Source organism: Neomonachus schauinslandi, chromosome 9 (assembly GCF_002201575.2).
Source record: "Neomonachus schauinslandi chromosome 9, ASM220157v2, whole genome shotgun sequence".
NCBI classification, from domain to species: Eukaryota; Metazoa; Chordata; class Mammalia; order Carnivora; family Phocidae; genus Neomonachus; species Neomonachus schauinslandi.
Window position 1 is genome coordinate 23,899,495 of NC_058411.1, and position 18,260 is coordinate 23,917,754.

The 18,260-nt window shown below is 49.9% G+C and overlaps 1 protein-coding gene across 1 annotated transcript in view; it reads right to left on the minus strand.

Annotated features, from left to right (window-relative positions):
- Positions 1-12,527: 12,527 nt before the first annotated feature.
- Positions 12,528-18,260, minus strand: part of ADCK1 (aarF domain containing kinase 1) — a 115,878-nt gene continuing 110,145 nt past the window's right edge. The window contains exons 10-11 of the mRNA XM_021679913.2: positions 14,310-14,503; positions 12,528-12,961 (exon numbers count right to left, since the gene is read on the minus strand). Of these exons, the coding sequence (XP_021535588.2) occupies positions 12,790-12,961; positions 14,310-14,503 (366 nt within the window). The 3' untranslated portion in view covers positions 12,528-12,789. The remainder of the gene's footprint in view (positions 12,962-14,309; positions 14,504-18,260) is intronic.

Below are 18,260 nucleotides of genomic sequence, written 5' to 3' on the forward strand. Positions count from 1 at the left end.
ATCTTCTCCCTCCTGGTAGAACGGACTCGAGTCTGAAGTGAGGAGGTCCAGGTCCCTTCCTGAAGCCAGCCTCCATGGGCGGAGAGTCAGCACAGGGTTTGGAAGTACAGCTGAGGGAGCCCAGGCACAAAGGGGCAGGCGGAGGCTGAGCTGCACCTGCCAGAAAGTGCTGTGTATGCTGTAGAGAATGAGCAGGAAGGGAGAGGTCGGGAGGAGAAGGGGGCCCCACAGCGCCAGGATCCGCAGCCTGGATGCAGAGATGACAGTCCACGACGTGACTACAGCTCTTCCTCCTTCCTCTTTGAGAAACAGCTGGGTTGCTGGCACCCCTTCCCTGCAGCGAGACTCCTTGTTTTAAATGGTAGATGAGGAGGGGCAGAGGACAAGAGAAAAGCAGAGCCTGGTTCCCGGAGGGCCCTCCTACTCAAGCTCCTAAGTTGACCAGCCGCCCGCATCCCTGAGAAAGAGACATACAGTCACCCGGATGCAAGGGCACCCTGGGCCTTAGCGTCCCCAGGGAAGGGAGAAATGGGACAGGTTGCTCCACATTCCATGCCTGCCTTTCCCATCCCAGGGGATAGCTTTTTTTTTTTTTTTTTTTTTTTTTACCTTTGTCTCTCCTTTTTTTGTAGGACCCAGCTCCTCCTAAGTGGGCAGGAAGTATGATGAGAATAAGTCACTTAACAAATGCCTAACCAACCTCTGGGACACAGCACTTTCATGACCACATCTGAACTCATGTGGTGAGCTCCTTGATGCAACTTACTAGCAAGAGGAGACACTACGCCCTGCCCCACAAAAAGAACACAGAAAGACAGGGAGGAAGTAGCAATTTGACAGTAACTGTTCCGTGCTAGGAGAAACACAATGGTACAATCTCCGGAAGCCAAGTGTTTGGTAACTTTGCTTTGGCTTCTCCCTCAAGGAGTAACAGCCCCCGAAAGAGGGTGATGCAGTGCCCTAGCACTGTGCTACTCCCAGTGTGCTCTGCGGCCCAGCAGCATCACCAGGGGCCTGCAGGAAATGCAGAATCTCAGACCCCACCGAGACCTCCTGAATCAGACTCTGTATTTTTTTTTTAAGATTTATTTATTTTAGAGAGGAAGAGCGCATGCATGCAGCGGGGACGTGCAGAGGGAGAGGGAGAGAGAAAATCTCAAGCAGACTCCCTGCCAAGCGTGGAGCCCGAAGCAGGGCTCGAGCTCACGACCCTGAGATCATGACCTGAGCCGAAACCAAGAGTCGGACGCTTAACCGACTGAGCCACCCAGGCGCCCCCGGACTCTGCATTTAACGAGAATGCATACTGAGGTTTCAGTAGCAAGGCCTTCTATCACAGAAAGGAAAAGAGCCCAGAGAGAGACCAGGAGGAACGGAAAGACCGGTGAGATGATTATGAGTACCTTAGGGGGCAGGTGTTCGTAATATCCCTTAATTTCTTAACTAATTATTTATTCAACAGCCAAAAGAAAAAACCAGAGAGACCTAGAGTACAACATGTGTCATCTGGTGCCAAGCCAGCTTGTCTGATCCCAGAGTGTGGCCCACATGAGATTTTTCGCCTATAAACATTCATGAGTGAACTACTAGGCCAGTGGGCCTTACCCACCTGTCACTTCCCCCTACCCCATGTCCCTAGGCGGCCTTTCAGGACAACCCCCACCCCCCACCCCCATCCTCCCACCGCAGGAGAAATGGACCATTTCCTACTTTATTCCCAGCGAGAAGTAGGCACTCAGTAATTGTGTGCCAAATAATGGAAGTGTTGTGCTTGCAGGCTTTGATCAATTAGTGATTGTAATTGGAGCTGAATGTAATTAATTATATAATTTTGGGCCGTTCAGGTTTAATTCTACTAAAATTACATCACGAAAACAGGGCTGGAAGAAGGATTTCCGATAAAAAGAAAGGAGCTGTGAGCGAAGCTTCCACGGACGGTAGGTGCACATCGAGGTGGTTCCCGTGCCAATAATAAAAGAATCACGCAGCTGCATAACTAAGGGTTCTGATCCTGAATCCCACTTGGACACAGAGTCCAAAAATCGAGGACCAGGCTTCTGGGAGCCGTGGACACTCTCTGCTATGGAATCTGCTTAATTTGGGGGCATCAATTTGCCTTGATCCATTTCTACTGCTGCATGTTTTCCATTTTTCATGCCATGTGATCTCTTTTCGACTCTCAGAGCCCCAGAGGGTGTTAGAGCTAAAGAAGGATCTTTGAGGAATCTTTAGAGCAGTGGTTTTTAGCCCAATCAAACCTAACACACCCTTCTTACAACAAATATTTTGTATTGCCCCTTCCCATCTGAAATGAAATCCACAGAAACTATAATTTACCTACATAATTATATATATAATTTTTCAAAGCCAGATGGATACGGGTGGGTGGTATTGGCCATTCACAGGCAGGTTCTACGCTGCCATTTCTAAAATGGTGAAGAATAACTCCTGAAGAAACAAAACCATCCCTCAATCCTCATGGCAATGACATCTCTGGAAAATTTAATGGGTTTGAACACCAAGCAAAAAATGCTTTGCCTTTTACATGTGAAACTGAGTTAGGTTGTAGATTCAGTTCATTATAAATAGGATTTTCACCACACAAATATCCCGTGGAACATTTGGAAACCACACAGGTCAAAGACAAATTCTTTGTTGAGCGAAGCTGTGCCTCCCACAGGAAGATATCTGGCAGCCTTGAGCCCACCCACTCAATGCCAGGAGCAATCCCCTAGTCATTGTGATAACCCCCAAAACTGTGCCTAAGCACTTCCACGAAATACCTGGGGGCAGGAGCACCCCCACTGAGAACCACTGACTTAACCCAATCTCTTTGCAAGTGAGAAATGAGAGATGGGGGAGGAGGAGATTTGCCCTAAGTGACTAGCTGGCCAACAGCACCCCAGGTCTCTGGACTCCCATTCCAGGATCCCTCCTAGCTCCACACTGCAGCTCCCCATACTGAACATGGTCAGAGAGGATCCAACTCTTGTTCAGAAATCCTTTGGGTTCCAATGCAGGAACCCAGAAGATCAAACTCCCTGCAAAAGAAAACATGGCCACACGGTGTTGATAAAGTCCTCTAAGCTAGGGAATGACATCACGATGCCTTTAAATCAGTCTGTCCCAATGAGCCCAAGATGTCTCTTCCCCATCACCAGTAAGCTAGGAATGTTCTGTCAGTGTGGAGAAGTTAACTTGTTGTCCCCTGCTGTTCATGAATGAGAGCCCTGAAACTATCCCAAGTGAAGAAAGGATCGGACGTTGAGAACAAAAATAGCAATTGGGCGTTTGCCAACACTGCTCGATCAGTGGCAGCTGACTGGTATGCTGTGTCCAGAAGGATTCAAGAGTCACATCCCGGCTCAAAGCAAAAGGATGCTGTGATCAGTTTGTAGAGTTTGCATTGGCCACGGTAGGGGCTGGCAGCACCACGCCACGGATTTCCCATATCTGTTTTAGAACCCCAGACAAATCCAGTTTACTTTCCCAGGTCAGAAGCTCATTCATTTTACCGATGACAGTCTATTTCATTCCACTGAATTCTTTAAAATTTCAGGCCAACATCTCCTTCTTGATGGTTGACACAGTTCAATTGTGAGATAAATTGCTACGAATGGTCATGCTAGGATCTTGTCTCAGAGTCGCCCTCCCTCACGCAGTACACACACGTTGAGTACATGTTATATACCAGTCATTGGCAAACCTGTTGTATTGCACATAAAAATCATCCTTTCTCAAGGTCCCTAATTCACAAAGTAAGATGCATCACACAGAACTCAGCATGAATACCCACCATTTTCCATCTGAAATGGATGTACCCTTAGTTAAGGGATCAAGATGACACAGTGCATAATGACTGATGGTAATTAGTGCCTTGAATATTTCTTGCTAGGACAGCTATATTTTGAGTACAAGTGTCTTTAGACAAAATGACTAAATATTGGTTCTCTTTAAAGTTAAAGTAGGTAACCTAGAAAAAGACATCTAGAAGAATACAAAATAATCATTCAAAAAGACTTCCTGTATAATACTTATTAGAAATACAAAATTAGGTCAAATGCTCTTGAATGAACTGGTTTTAAAAATCTTAATAATGAAAAAAAAGGCAAGAAATAATAGGAAGTTCAAGTGGATCTGAAAATATTCAAGAATACTTAATTTGAGATACACTTGTCTCTGGGAGAACTGATCCTTAGGCAAACGGGTTTTTGGCCATGTGACTACAGGCAAATTGGCCTTAGGTGAATTGGACAAGAGCCAGTTTGGTGGGACAAGATGGGAGACACAGAGCACAGGGAAGGGACCAGATCCAGACCAGGACAGCGGTGGCAGACAGGTAGAGGAGAGTCGGTGATACAAGACATCCAAGGAGGTGGAGTCTGGGGCTGGGGAGGTTGTTATGAAGGTCAAGAAGGGGTACAGGCTAAGTCCTGGCTCCCAGACCTGGGTGACTACAAGGTGGGACCATCCACTGAGACAGTGAATGTGGGCCCTTTGGTCCAAATGAAATCTGGAGAAAGAATGGCCCCAAAGAGAAACAGAGATAGTCCCATCAAATCTCGCTTCCAGGTGGGCTGCTGACTGGCATCACTGGTCCCCAGGAGTTGTTCACATCCCTTGCTCTCCTCCCAGGCCACAGATTCCCAGGTCACCACTGCCTCCACCAGCAATAGCCTCCCTCCTTACCCAAGGCCAGAAAGACCACAGGCAGGCAACATGTCTGATTCATTCTGTCTCTCCCCTCCACTCCCCCATAAATAGGCGTTGAAGGAATACACGCTAGACGCATGAATTGAGGGATGTGTAAGCAGCCCCACGATGACTAGTGAGGGGCCTCCCACAGCCTCCACTGTCACACAAGAGACAAAGAAGTGCTCTTTGCCCTCCAAGACCTGCAGAGGGCCGGCAGACAATGCGTGCAGATGGTGGGAGTAGAGAGAAGAGTCAGGAGAAGTGGGAGGAGGAGAAGGAGGCCACAAGGCACAGTGGTCTCGGGGGGGCTCCCAAGGCAAAGCAGAGCTTGAGTGCTCTCAGCAGCGGACACATAAGGGAGAGAAGAGGAGGCAGAGTGGACAACAAAGGGCAAGGCCCTTCCTGTTTAGGAAGCCCACAGCCCAGACGGAGGGACAGGGGACAAGCCTCCCGTGAGCCCTCACCTCACTCAGCCAGACACGTGACGTTAGGGAGCGCAGGGGGGAACAGAGGACTCCACACACAGTCCAGTTCCTAAATTCGACCCTGGCTAAACTCGAGTTCTGGGAACTGGCCTGCCCAGCTCTCGGGCCCACAGGGAACACCTGTCTTTATCTTAAATGCTCCCAGGGACATCTCAATCAAACCAACACTGTGATTAAAAAAGAGCTCCTGCCAGCTCTCTGGGGGTGACCCGTGGACAGCTACTAGTAGAATCAATAAGAGAAATTAAGCCTATTTCAGCCAAATAGCCAGCTCCTAAGAACCCCATGGGTCATTAGCAAACAGGCATGACTATTCTAAAAAGCACATCCATACACATGGCATCCAGCCAGAACGGCATGTGTGTCTGTGGTGATTTTGACCAGAAAATGGCATTTAAAGGAGCCTGTTAGGAGCCCTTACTCTCATTGTCTAAACAACAGCAATAAAAATTTACTGCAACTTAACCCTGTTTGTTCTTGTTCAGTTGTGTGGAAAGTGCCCAGTCTATAATCGTCTCATTTTCTATTTCTGTGTATGTGTCTATTATTCCCCTCTAGACTTCCTCTAAGCTCTCCACAGCCTCCAAACAGAAGTCCAGGGCCCATAATTGCTACAATGATACGGACCCTTTTGTTAAACATAAAATACCAAATTTAAAGTAACTTACACAAAAAAGGCAAGGGAGATTTGTTGGCTCAAGTAATGGAAAAATCAAGGATGGATTTGGCCTACAGGAACGGCTTGATCTAGGGGTTCAAAGAATGAGGCAGACAAGATAGCCACCGGAGCTTAGAAACCAGGGGAAAGGTCATCATTCTCCATAGCTCTAGCTGAAGTCACAGGAAGGTCTTTGGGGTCATGAATCCCTACCAGAACCAATCTCAGTGTCCAGAGAGGTGGCCATCTGTCTACTTCCATGGTTTCTGGGAGATCCTGGATCAGCACACTTGCAAGAATAGGTGTTTCTGCAGGAAAGGGGAGTTCTGTTAAAGCTGCAAGGCTTGCTGGGTAGATAAACTGTCTATTTGCATGCTGTGCATTTACCTATTAGTTGCTTAGAGCTGCTTTTCCCTGTCACTTTCACTGGTGCTACCTATTCACATTCACCACAGCCCTCTGAGAAGGGCAACCTATGGGAAGCAGGGGAAACAGAAGCGCCGAGACCAAAGAAACCTGTCCAGTGATAGCAAACTAGGGCACCGGGCTGACCTCCAGCGGCCTGGCTCGGTGTGGACAACACTGGCCACTGCCCAGAGAACCTGGTCCAGGCCAAAGGTAGGAAAAAGATCTGAGTCTGCTCTGGACACACCTTGCCATCAGATTATTACAGGCATTAACTGTTTTAAGTCAGAATTCACTTCTAATCAGCTCATTAAAATGCCCCACATTGATGGTTTCTCCCCTCCCCCTGTTTTGTCACCTCTCCCTGCATACTTGGGAGAGAGAGAAGAGGTGAAAATGGCAGAAGCCCTCTACATTCCCACTTTCCATGGGGCACAATGGAATCCTGCCACTCTTAGCTCCCTGTATAAGGCTTTCCCTAGAAGGGGTCATACCCCAGCATCCACAGCGGCCTGAGGGGCTTGGTGTTCTAGGCGCTGTTGGCCGGGTGAGGTCTGGACCACACAGGCCCACCCTCTGCAGAGAGATGACTGTTCATGTGGTGTCCCGGCCCAACTAAACCCACTGAAAGAGCTCCCCCCTCCCCGTGCCCCCGGCTCCAGACTGAGGAGGTTGTGGGAAGGCAGGGAGAGTTCAGCTTCCAGCAGGCTTGGTGGAAGCAGTCCTTTACCAAGGAAAATGGGAAGTCAGAGGTTGAGAGCCCCAGCTCTGGCTTCGGACCACCCTGGCTCAGAGCCTGCCTCCACCATTCACTGCCTGTGTGCCTCCAGCAAGCAACCCAAGCCCTTTGTGCCTCAGGTTATTCACCTACACTAAGGGGATAATAGTGGCCCCTAGACTTCATTATGTTATCATGTGAATTAAGTGCCATCAAGTCCATGCAAAAAGGCTAGGGTGTGGTTGGTGCTCAGAATTAGCTATTATTATTGCTAATATTTTGTCATTACTGATTACTAACTCTTCTACCTGGAACAAAGCCTACTGTAGCTTTCCCAAGCCTGCCCACAGGATTCAATGGTGTGGTAGAGAGCATAGCATTCCCCCCCCACCCCAAAGATGTGCACTTTCTATTCCCTGGAACCTGCAAATGTTACCTTACATGGTAGTCAAAGGCATTTGCAGGGGTGATTATGTTAAGGCTCTTGAGAGGCAGAGATCTTCCCAGATTATTCAGCGGGGCTCGAAGTAATCACAAGGTGCTTATAAGAGGCAGGCAGGAGGGTCAGAATCAGAGAAAGAGCTATAACGAAGAAGAGGTAGAACAGAACCAGCCATGAGCCAAGGAATGCAGGCAGCCTCTAGAAACCAGAAAAGGATCCTCCTCTAGAGCTTTCAGAAAGGATGCAGCCTGTTTGATACCTTGATTTTTGGACTTCTGACCTCCAGAAGGATAAAATAACCAATCTGTGTTGTTTCAAGCCACTCAATGGTCAGATCACCATGACCTAGCATGGGGCTCCTGACCACCACCTTTAAGCCATGGGTGTAGGGAGCATTTGATTAAACAACACTCAGAAGAAAGCCTCCCCATCCTCTAAAAGCACCCCCTTCACATTCATTTCTCCAACAAATATTTATCGCATGTCTATTCTTGCAAATAGTACATGGCCACACTCACCACCTAGCAGGGGGCTCATCCAAGATCCAGGCTCCTTCCACCTTTCTGGTGGGCTATCCTCAGCCTGTTGGACTTTCATGGGTGTGAGAGTCTGACTGCATTTTTGAGATTGACCCTGACAGCTTTTAAGCTCTACCTTTCCCCTTCCCTTTGGCCCCAAGTGTGGGCAAACCGATAAGAAACCCCAAGTGTTCCCTCCATTGACACTGGTGGAAAAGTTCAAATCATGGAAACCATGGCCCCCACAGAGGAGCCCTCATCCTGGTCTCGCCCCAAGAAAAACCAGAGCTACCCTGACCCTACCATGCCTCACTCACATTTCACTCCAGACCAAACCCGAGCCTTCTCCCAGGGTAATCCTTTTGCTAGTTACTATACAAGCAATAAGCTTTACCTCACATCCATCAATGCTTGTATGTCATTTGTTCCAAGATCCATAAACACCTGGGAAGGCTGTCTGGCATTCAGCAGGAAATGACAGGTGCCCAAATAAAAAGTCACGTACTTACTGCCTCAAAGTCACAAAATGGCTGCTATAGTTTCAGATATCCAAAACCACATATCAACTTCCCCCACAAGAAGGAGCAGAGAAGGGCAACACTAAAAAATGACACCCTAATTGGGGCACCTGGGTGGCTCAGTCGTTAAGCGTCTGCCTTCAGCTCAGGTCATGATCTCGGGGTCCTGGGATCAAGCCCCGCATCGGACTCCCTGCTCCGCGGGAAGCCTGCTTCTCCCTCTCCCACTCCCCCTGCTTGTGTTCCCTCTCTTGCTGTGTCTCTCTCTGTCAAATAAATAAAATCTTAAAAAAATAAAAAACGACACCCTTATCAATTTCTAAAGAAAAACTTCCCAGAAGCCTTCAATGAGATTCCCCTTCATTTCTCATGTCATGTGTCACCTCTAGCTGCAAGAGAGGCTAGGAAAACAAGATCTCAACTCTTCAGCCTCTCAATCAGAGGGCAGGTAAAAGCTAACAGGGTTGGGAATGGCATCTGCCATGGGGGCTAATAATAACAATTATTCATAAAATAATCATAGGTGAGACTGACTGACCCCCTCTGGACACTGGGAGACAACTGCAAGGTCAGGCTGGGTTACCTGTCAGCAGCGGGGCACCTGGCGTTCGAGGACTCTCGCTGAATACAGGTCCTCCTGGTCCAGCCCAACCAACACCACCACTCCAAAAGGTCAGGCTGTGAAGAACACGCCACTCTCTGTGGCTTTGTTCGTCCTGCCTGTTAGGGTCTCGTCCCATCCCCAGTTCCCAATTTTTAAGCCCTAGTGCTTCACGGCTACACCTGGAAACCATGTAAGCCCCAAGTGCCCCTTCCAGGGCTCCAGCTAACTCTTCTCCTAATTGCTCACATGGAGGGTAATGCTCAACCTCCCAATGAGTCCTGCCCCTAGGGATTTGCTTGGGTGCCTCTAGGAGCCCCTTTGGCTTTCTGAGAGGTCATTCATGGGCTGCTTACATTCTTGGAGGGCTGAGAGTGGGCTCGGAGCTCCGCCAAAATTAACATTGTAACCAAACAGGCAATATTCTTAACAGAGGAGGAGTGGCACATGTAGTTTACTCTTAATATACAGATTTCAACAGCCCTGAAGATAAAAGTATTCTGAGATTTGAAATACTTGCATGTTTATTTAGCACTTAGGACAAGCCAGGATTCTCAACTTACTATGAACTGAGCACACACCTGAGAAACTCTAGACACCTGGCCACAGAGTTGACATTTCTCTCTACTCCACCTGAAAAGAGGAAGGGGAAAAATATCCATGTTGCCCAAATCAAAGAAGCCCACACCTAAACTGAGTAAGTATTTAAGTGTTAAAAGGGAAAACACTCTTCAAGGTAAGCTGGTGGTGACTTCCCAACGTGACACGTTGTCACTGCTGGGAGAGGGAAGTCACAGGATTTTATTGGGAAACATCAAACCCAAATCAATTCAGGGCAAGTTCCAGAGGCCAGAGAAGGGATCAGAGCAAGGTCCTGCACAGAAGCTCAGCCATGCTGTCGCTGACCCACAGAACAGAGACAGGGAGGGAATCTGGGCTCCAGATATGGCTCCACCCAGGCCAACCAGAAGGCACAGGCCCACGGAGTCAGTCCATAGACATACCTCGGGCCAAGGGCACAGGACAAGAAGACACCAGAGTGGTTATTGTACAATAAAGAATCTGTCTGGTCTTTGTCCCCAGCTCCTGGGATGTAACTGTAGCTCCTCAGAATTTCTCAGCAACAGGAGGGTTCCTGTTTTTCAGGGTGTACCCCTCGGATCACACCTGAGTTTTTACTCGAGGACCCAGGATGGGGGTCATATCAGCCCACCTTCTGCAAGGAGGAGAGAGAAGGGCAGGCTGGAGACTGAGTTCAATCATGTGATCAGTGATTCCATCAATCATGTCTATGCAAGGAAATCCCAATAAAAACCCTGAACACTAAAGCTCAGTGAACACACTGATACACCGAGCGGGTAATGTGTCCTGATGCCACGGGAGAGGACATGGAAGCTTTGCATTCAGGATCCTCCTAGACCTTGCCTCATGTGCCTCTTCATTTGGCTGGTCCTGATCAAACTGTAATCCTAAGTACATTGCTTTCCTGAGTTCTGAGTCCATTTTAGCAAATTACTGAGTCTGGGGGTGTGGGAACACCCACATTTAAAGCCAGTTGGTCAGAAGTGCATGTGTCCTGGTGACCCCCCCAAACCTGCAGCCTGTGTCTGAAGTGAGAACCGTCTTATGGGAACTACACCCTGAAGCCTGTGGACTTGGCACTAACTCTGGAATGGTCAGTGTCAGAACTGCATGCAGGCCACAGCGGGCCAGCTCCGCCCTGCCCTGGGCCCCAGCCAGTATGCTGGACTCCCCTGCCTCCACGGAAAACCCAATCCCTTCTGAAATCAGGGTTTTTGAGACTCAATTCAGGCACGTTTGACAGGCCAAAGAGCGAGTGTGATGTAGATCTACAGCACTGGGGAATAAAAAATAAAGCATGGGCCCCCACTTAACAGCTGTGTGACTTCAGGAAAATTACTAACCCTCCCTGAGCCTTGATTCCTATCTCTATGGAGATGACCCTTCCCTCTCATGACCTTCCCCCTCACAGAGCTGATGGAACAATTCAATGATGTAACTTTTTTACAAAGAGCCCAGCATGGTTTCTCCCCGAGAAAGGCACTCAAAAATCATCAGCTAACTTCCCTCCTTCTTTTAAGTTGCCCTATACCCCCAAACTCTCCCAGATTCTTTACTCTCCCTGGTTAACTGTCCCGGGTGCTGGGCCCACTGGCAACATGCTGATGTTTTAGATCCCAGGACAGCAGGAAGCCGACCATTAAACTAAAAGTGAAAAGCGAGTAACCATTACCTTGAACATTTATATTTACTTCTGTGGCTATAAAAGACACCATAAAATATAATATGCAGCATGCATCCTCATGATTAATAACAGATCTTGCAAATTATTCTCTCAGGTCCCTGGGTGCATCCAACTGGTCACTAAGAACAATTAATTCTTTCAGGAAATAAAGGGATTGCAAATAATCTCTGGTCAGTGGAAAATCTGCTTGTTGTATTATGAATAAAGAGAAGAGGAGACTCAAATTTAGCAGTTTCCTGCCCCCGTGAATGGGGTGAAGTAAGATCAGAGAGACTCAAATACAATGACCGTCCCCAAGCACAGGAATAGTAGGACCTGCCAATGGACCTGGAGTTACAGCAGGAGTTCGGGGAGGTCCCAGAAACAGGAGCGGATGACTGAGTGGGGGCAGGGCCACTCTGGCAGGTGGGCAAGAGGTGGAAACATGGAGTCCAGATAGGTGACAGGGAGGTTTCAGAGTGGAACCCTAGCCACAGTGGCTGAGGCTTACACTACAGTCTCCAGGACGGGCATCAAATGACGAACCAAAGGGCTAAGTCAGGAAGCAATGAGTAGAACAAAGCAGGTGCCCACTCACAGGGAACGTGGTGAGAACGCAGGGAAACCCAAGTCAGAGGCTTCAGCAGAGCCTCTGAGTTCCTGGCCTTGGGCTTCTTAACTCCTCCAACCACAGTCTCAGTCCTGGAAAGGAAGAAACACCTACAAGGGGCAGGAAGTGGTCACACAGGGAAAGGCTGGAAGGATGACAGGGGCAAGATGACAAGTAGAACACAGTGGCCCACGGCATCCAGGTCCACTCTTACCTAACAGCCAGTGTGGATTCGCTCCCAATCTAGAATAAAAATCCCACAAACAAAGCCCTTCCCTGCGACCCTAAAGGGGTTTTTATTGAAATGCAGTACATAAAACACCAAAGGGGTCACCAGGACAGCCGTGAACTCATGCCTCGGATGCCAAGTCACCTTGCTCAGATGCAACACCTCTGGGAATGACAGGGCAAGGAGAGGGAATCTGCTCCGAGCAACTCAGAAACTGTGCTCTCTTCCAACAAAATCCAACTTCCCACAAGTTAAATGTAGAAATTCATGTAGGAAGTCAGTGGGATTCGTGGTCCATCCTGACAGTAGGAATGATTACCGGAAGTATGGGGACCTGCAGCTCAATGGCGCCCACCAGGGGATATCCAGCCCAGTGGCGCCCACCAGGAGTGGGAAACAGACTGTTTATGCCGTCTCCCTGGATAAGGAGAGCAACCTCTTGCATAGGACAGCTTGCATAGCCTATGAGACAAGGCCTACAGTGTAGGAGAGGGATTCTGGAGGCGGAGTGTAATGGTGCCATGGACAATGACTGTGGGGCTCCAGGTTACCATGTGACAGAAACAGGGTACCTGGCTGGGGACATGACAAAAGAGTGAGGAGTGGAAAGTCCACTTGCCCACCACAGAGTCACCCTGGAAAGGGAAAGGGGACAGCAAGTCCGCTCAGTATGAAGTGGGCAACAGCCGGCGAAGCAGGGCCAAGACCCAGGTGGCCAACCTCAACTCCTTCACACACAGAATGAGTTCATGAAGGTTGATTTGCCATAAGCTGAAGGCCTCTCTGAAAGAGATCTGGGTCCTTCTGAAGAACGAGCAGGTGTTCTTCTTCTTGTGCCTGCAGGAAGGACAAGAAGGAAGGAGAGAACCAGAGAGAAATGGGCAAGAAGGCTCATTATCACTTAGAACAATGGAAGGTCGTGGCTTAGCCTACTCACCATACCCCCGCCCCGGTGGATGACTCCTGGTTACATGATCATGACACTGCCCACCCAGGGACTAGAAGAACTCAACTACTCTACAGGAGCTTTCCAGATAAGTGGGGTAAACAAAAGCAGTTGTTTCATCGGGCATCAAAGGCCTAGTGGACCCACTGGGTAGAACATTCCCATGTTTCCCTTTTTCCATATGTTTAGTAAATACATGCCAATCCTGAACCTCCCAAACTCAAATATAAAAGCTTTCCCAAACTTTCTGAGGCTAAATCACCTGGAAACTAGGTCAGGTGGTCCTGAGAGGCTGAGCCCAGTATGGAGTCAGCCCACAGCTCAATCCCTTCTTCACTAACAAAAGGACAGGATGCAAATCAAGACTTCGTTTCCAGAACGTTCAAAGGAAGAATAAATCATGTTCAGCCCTCTCTGTGTGCAGTCTATTTTGCTATAATCTAATTCAATATCTGATCATGGGTGCATGATGTATTTGCCCAATGCTCCCTTCACCAGACACCTTGCCAGAATGACCCACTCCCTGCATAGGATGGATGGGAGTTGACCCCAGTCTTGGGTTCCCCTCTCAGGTGAGAAAATTCAGCCAGAGCATGGCTCTTCCCATGTATCTGCACACTCATGAAGAAGGGCCTAGAACCCTCACTTCTCTAGCAATATCTCCCTGAGGAAGCACCTTCCCTCCCTTCACCAACACTCCAAGGGTACTGAGGCATCTATAAAGATCTGAGATCCCCAGTGAGCCTGCTGGTGACACTCCCGAGTCATGGACACACCTGCAGGGAAAGAACACTGGCCTTGCTGCCTAGCCAATGCTGGGAAGACAGGTCCTGGGACCAGTTAGAGATGGGATGCACATCAGGGTGTCCTGATTTCAAGTCCAGGGGACACTTGGATGGGACTGAGACTCTCAGAAAACATTTCAAAATTTACTGAGGGTAAGAATCACCTGGAAAGCTTAACTAGGAGGGTGATGTCCTAGAACCCACCAGTTTGACAAAGTACAGGTGGCTCTCTGGACCACTCAAACAAACCGCCCAGAACCGGGGAATTCGCTGGAGTCATTTCCTGCCCCAAACTCTTCCTCCAGGGAGAGCTGGAGACTGGGGAGCTCAGGCAGGGCCCTGGGGACTGGTGGGAGAAAGTGGAGGCGAACAGTACACGCCCCCCCCCGCCCCCCCCCGCCGTGGGGCAGGCCAGAGAGCTGGGAGGGGAGGAGAGGCTGGAGCCCGCACTCACGCAGCCAGCGCTCTGATGCAGCAACGTGACATGCTGAGGAAGGAGCTGGCCCTGGCACGGGTGCCCAGGGCGACCTCAATGCCACGGAGCAGGTCGTTGGTCTTGAAGATGAGCAGCATCTGGCGAGGCACATGGTTGAGGAGCTGGCTGATCTGGGGGAGGTAGCTGGCTGCATTGTTGCGGATCTCTGCGTCCTGAAGCAGCAACAGGGAGACAGACATGCGGAGCTGGGGTGGAGAGTGGGGCCCAGGGTGGGAGGTGTCAGGGCAGCTGGTGGCTGAGGGGCTGCAAGGAAGCTCCAGGAGGGAGCTCCTAGCATGGCTGCCTCAGCACCACTAGGAACCTCCCCAGGGGGAAGCTCAACACAAGGGGCTTCGTAGTCCGACAGACGTGGAAGAGACATCACACCCCAACTTCTGGCCAAGCATTGGACGCAGTACAAGAACACATCAGCAGGGGCCTCTGCCATCCCTGGCTTCCCACAGGTCACCAATACCCATCCTCCAAGCCTATAAGCCCGTACTGACTGGGGCAGGTAGTCTCCTTCCTCACCAATCCCTAGATGAGGCTGGACTTCGCCAGCCTCTCAGCCCAGGGGTTCACCTGTGTGTTACTCCCCAAGGCTTTTTCCCACTTGCCACCAATTTCAGGCCAGGCTTGGAAGGAGCCCTGGAAGCCGGTACCTTCTGAGTCATGTCCCCCATCCCTTCAGCCAAGCTCAGGCTGGTGCACTTCATAGATCTGAGCTTCTGACCCCAACCCAACTCCAAAGTCCTGCTCTATATCCTGCCTGCCGCTGCAGCCCACCAGACCTACCCAGAGCCCCTGCTGCCCATACAGCCACTGCCCATCACAGTCCTCCATGCTGAGCCAGTCTCAGCCGGCCCAGCGCTGGAGGTCCCAAAGCCCCAAGAGCAGGAGCCAGGGCTAGCCCTTACCCTACCCTGGTGTCTGAGTGTGAAGTCTGGCCTCCCGCCCTTCCCTGTCCCTAAACTCTGCATCGCTCTGGGCAAACAACGGCCCCCAGCCAGAGCCCTGAGCACAACAGTACACTTCTGACCTCTTCTCAGTCCCCAGAGAAAATGCTTGTAGGCATTAACTCATTTGATCCTCACGACAACCCTATCAGGCAAGTGTATCACCCCCATTTGAGAGGAGGAAACCGAGGCACTGAGAAGTTAGGCACCCCGCACAGGGGCCACAGCTAGTAAGTGGTGAGTCAGGATTTGAAGCCCTAAATCCAGCTCCCGAGCCCATGCCCTCACCACCAGGCCCTACTGCCTCTCACCTCCCAGCAGGACTGTGACCCTGGGTAAGTCCTTTCATCTCTTCTAACCCAGTGCCCTCATCTCAAAACTGGAAATGCTCATACCCTCCGTGCCCACATCCCAGCTGGACCAAAAGGGTCAGCAGAGATAAGGAATGGGGAGACGCTTGGTGCTAATCGAAGTCACAAGGAGGGGCCTGGCTGTGCTGCCAAAGGCTTCCCCACATGGCCGCCTTCTGTGCACAAGCAGGACTCTCAGCCCCTTCCGGAACATGTGTGTGCTGCTGATAACTGAGTGGCTGTGAAACTCGAAATGTCCCTCAGGCAGGAGCTATCAGACTGGAACATCTCAAAACGAAGCCAGGCACTGAGGCTGGCTGTCTCCCCACTGCCTCCCCCCACAGCTGTGGGTCATCCTGCCTGAGGGCTAAGGCCAGATCAAGGTCTTGCTCACCACAGGGATTCCCCCTCAGCAAAGTTGGGACTGGCCTGGAGACAGTCCCTCTCAGCTCCTCTCGAGCAAATAAAGGCACCTGCACCCACCCAGACTCCCTCTAGGGGCTATCTCTTCAAGCTTGGACTAGCCTGATGGTGGCTATCTACAGTAGACCCCGTTAGATGCCTACCCAACAGCCATTCCCCACTCTCCTTTGTCAAAAGAGCAGCATTTTGTTCACTTGACCCCTTGGGGCTGTGCTCTTCAGGGAGGCAGAGCCCCTCCCTAGCCCCAGGGGGGATCTTGATTGATCTCAGCCATTGTCAGCTCTGAGCACAAGGCCTCTGCCAAGTGATTGGCTCAGGCATGGACATGAGACACAATTCTGGTCAATGAGACCAAGGGGGATCTGTTGGGAGACTTCTGGGAAAGGTGTTCCTGTTTTTAAGAAACAATACATGAGAAGAAAAGGCCCCTAATTCCCACCTCTGGACATCAGGGCTTTTTGTCCAAAGTGAGCAACTAGAGTCCATGTCTCCAGAACCTACTTGAATATCCCTCTATTAGATGTGGTCCAAGGACCTTATAAAAAGATGTACAAGACAGGATCCTTGCCTTCCAGGTACTCACCAGCTAGTTGGAGAATTCATACAAGTACGCAAAAGGCTACTCTTCGAGAGAGTTGACGGTGCATGCACATGAGTGATACAAGTGTTAAGGGGCCACTTTTGGCAAAGGTGATGAGGAGAGGCTTCCTGGCTGGCCTATGGACCAAACTGTGTCCCTCCCAAATCACTATGTTGCAGGCCTAACCCCAGTGTGCCTCTAAAGGGGTAATCAAAGTTAAGTGACTTCATAAAGGTGGGGCCCTAACCCAACAGGACTGATGTCCTTAGGAGGAGAGGAAGAGACATCGGGAGTGTGTCCACACAGAAGAAAGGCCATGTGAGGACACAGCAAGAAGGCAGCCATCTGCAAGTCAGGGAGAGAGGCTGCACCAGAAATCAACCTGCCGGTAACTTGATCTTGGATTCCAGCCTCCAGAACTGTGAGAAAATAGATTTCTGTTGTACAAGCCACCTCGTCATTGGTATTCTATTACAGCAACCCTGGCAGACTAAGACAGCAGCATTTATGCTGGGTCTTTATAAGTGAATAAGAATGCAAAATAAAATTCTAACTCGGTTAATGAAAACACATATCATATACGAAGTACCTACCTACTGTGCACCATACGATCTTGTCCATCCCTGAGGCTTTAAATACCATGTACACACTGAAATCTCCCAAATTTATATCTTTGAGCTCCAAGCTTGACTGCCCACGACGCCTCTATGTGAATGCTCTAACTTCTGCCTCCCGACCCCAAACTAGGTCCTTCCCAAAGTCTTCCCTATATCAGGAAGTAGCTCCCCCTACCCTATAACTTACCCCCAAAAACTGTGTTGCAACTTTGACTCCTCCCTCTGCCTCCTCTCCACACCCAAGTCGACAGAAAGGCCTCTCAGTCTTACATCCAAAGTTCACCTTGGCTCTTCTGCTTCCCTCCACCTCCACTGCCTTTAGCGTGGTCTGCGCCCCCATCACCTCCCAGCCTCCTGACCAACTGCCCCATTGCTCATCTTGTTCCCTCCAGATACTTAAAATAACAACTCCAGGGGCGCCTGGGTGGCTCAGTCGTTAAGCGTCTGCCTTCAGCTCAGGTCATGATCCCAGGGTCCTGGGATCGAGCCCCGCATCGGGCTCCCCGCTCCGCGGGAGGCCTGTTTCTCCCTCTCCCACTCCCCCTGCTTGTGTTCCTGCTCTCGCTATCTCTCTCTGTCAAATAAATAAATAAAAATCTTTAAAAAAATAAATAAATAAAATAACAACTCTGAGCACATTCTTCTCCTGCTTGAAACCTGTCAAAGGCTTTGCTTTATACTGAGAACTAATCCAAACTTCTTCCCATGGCTTATGAGGCCCCATGTGAATCTCCCTCTGCCCAGCACCCCAAATTCTTCTCATTCCAGCACCCACCTCGCCACACTCCAGACCGTGCCAACACTTTCTCTCCCTGCCCTGGCGCATCGCGTTCCCTCTGCCTGGAATGCTCTCTCCAAGCTCTGCCTGTGCTGCCTTCCTTGTCCTCCAGAATGCTCAGCAAGATCTCTGAGCACCCAATCTACAGCACCCCCATTACTCACCCTGCCTGTTGCCTCCAGTATCTGCAACCTGCAAGTATTCCATTTACCTGTTTGCTCACTTG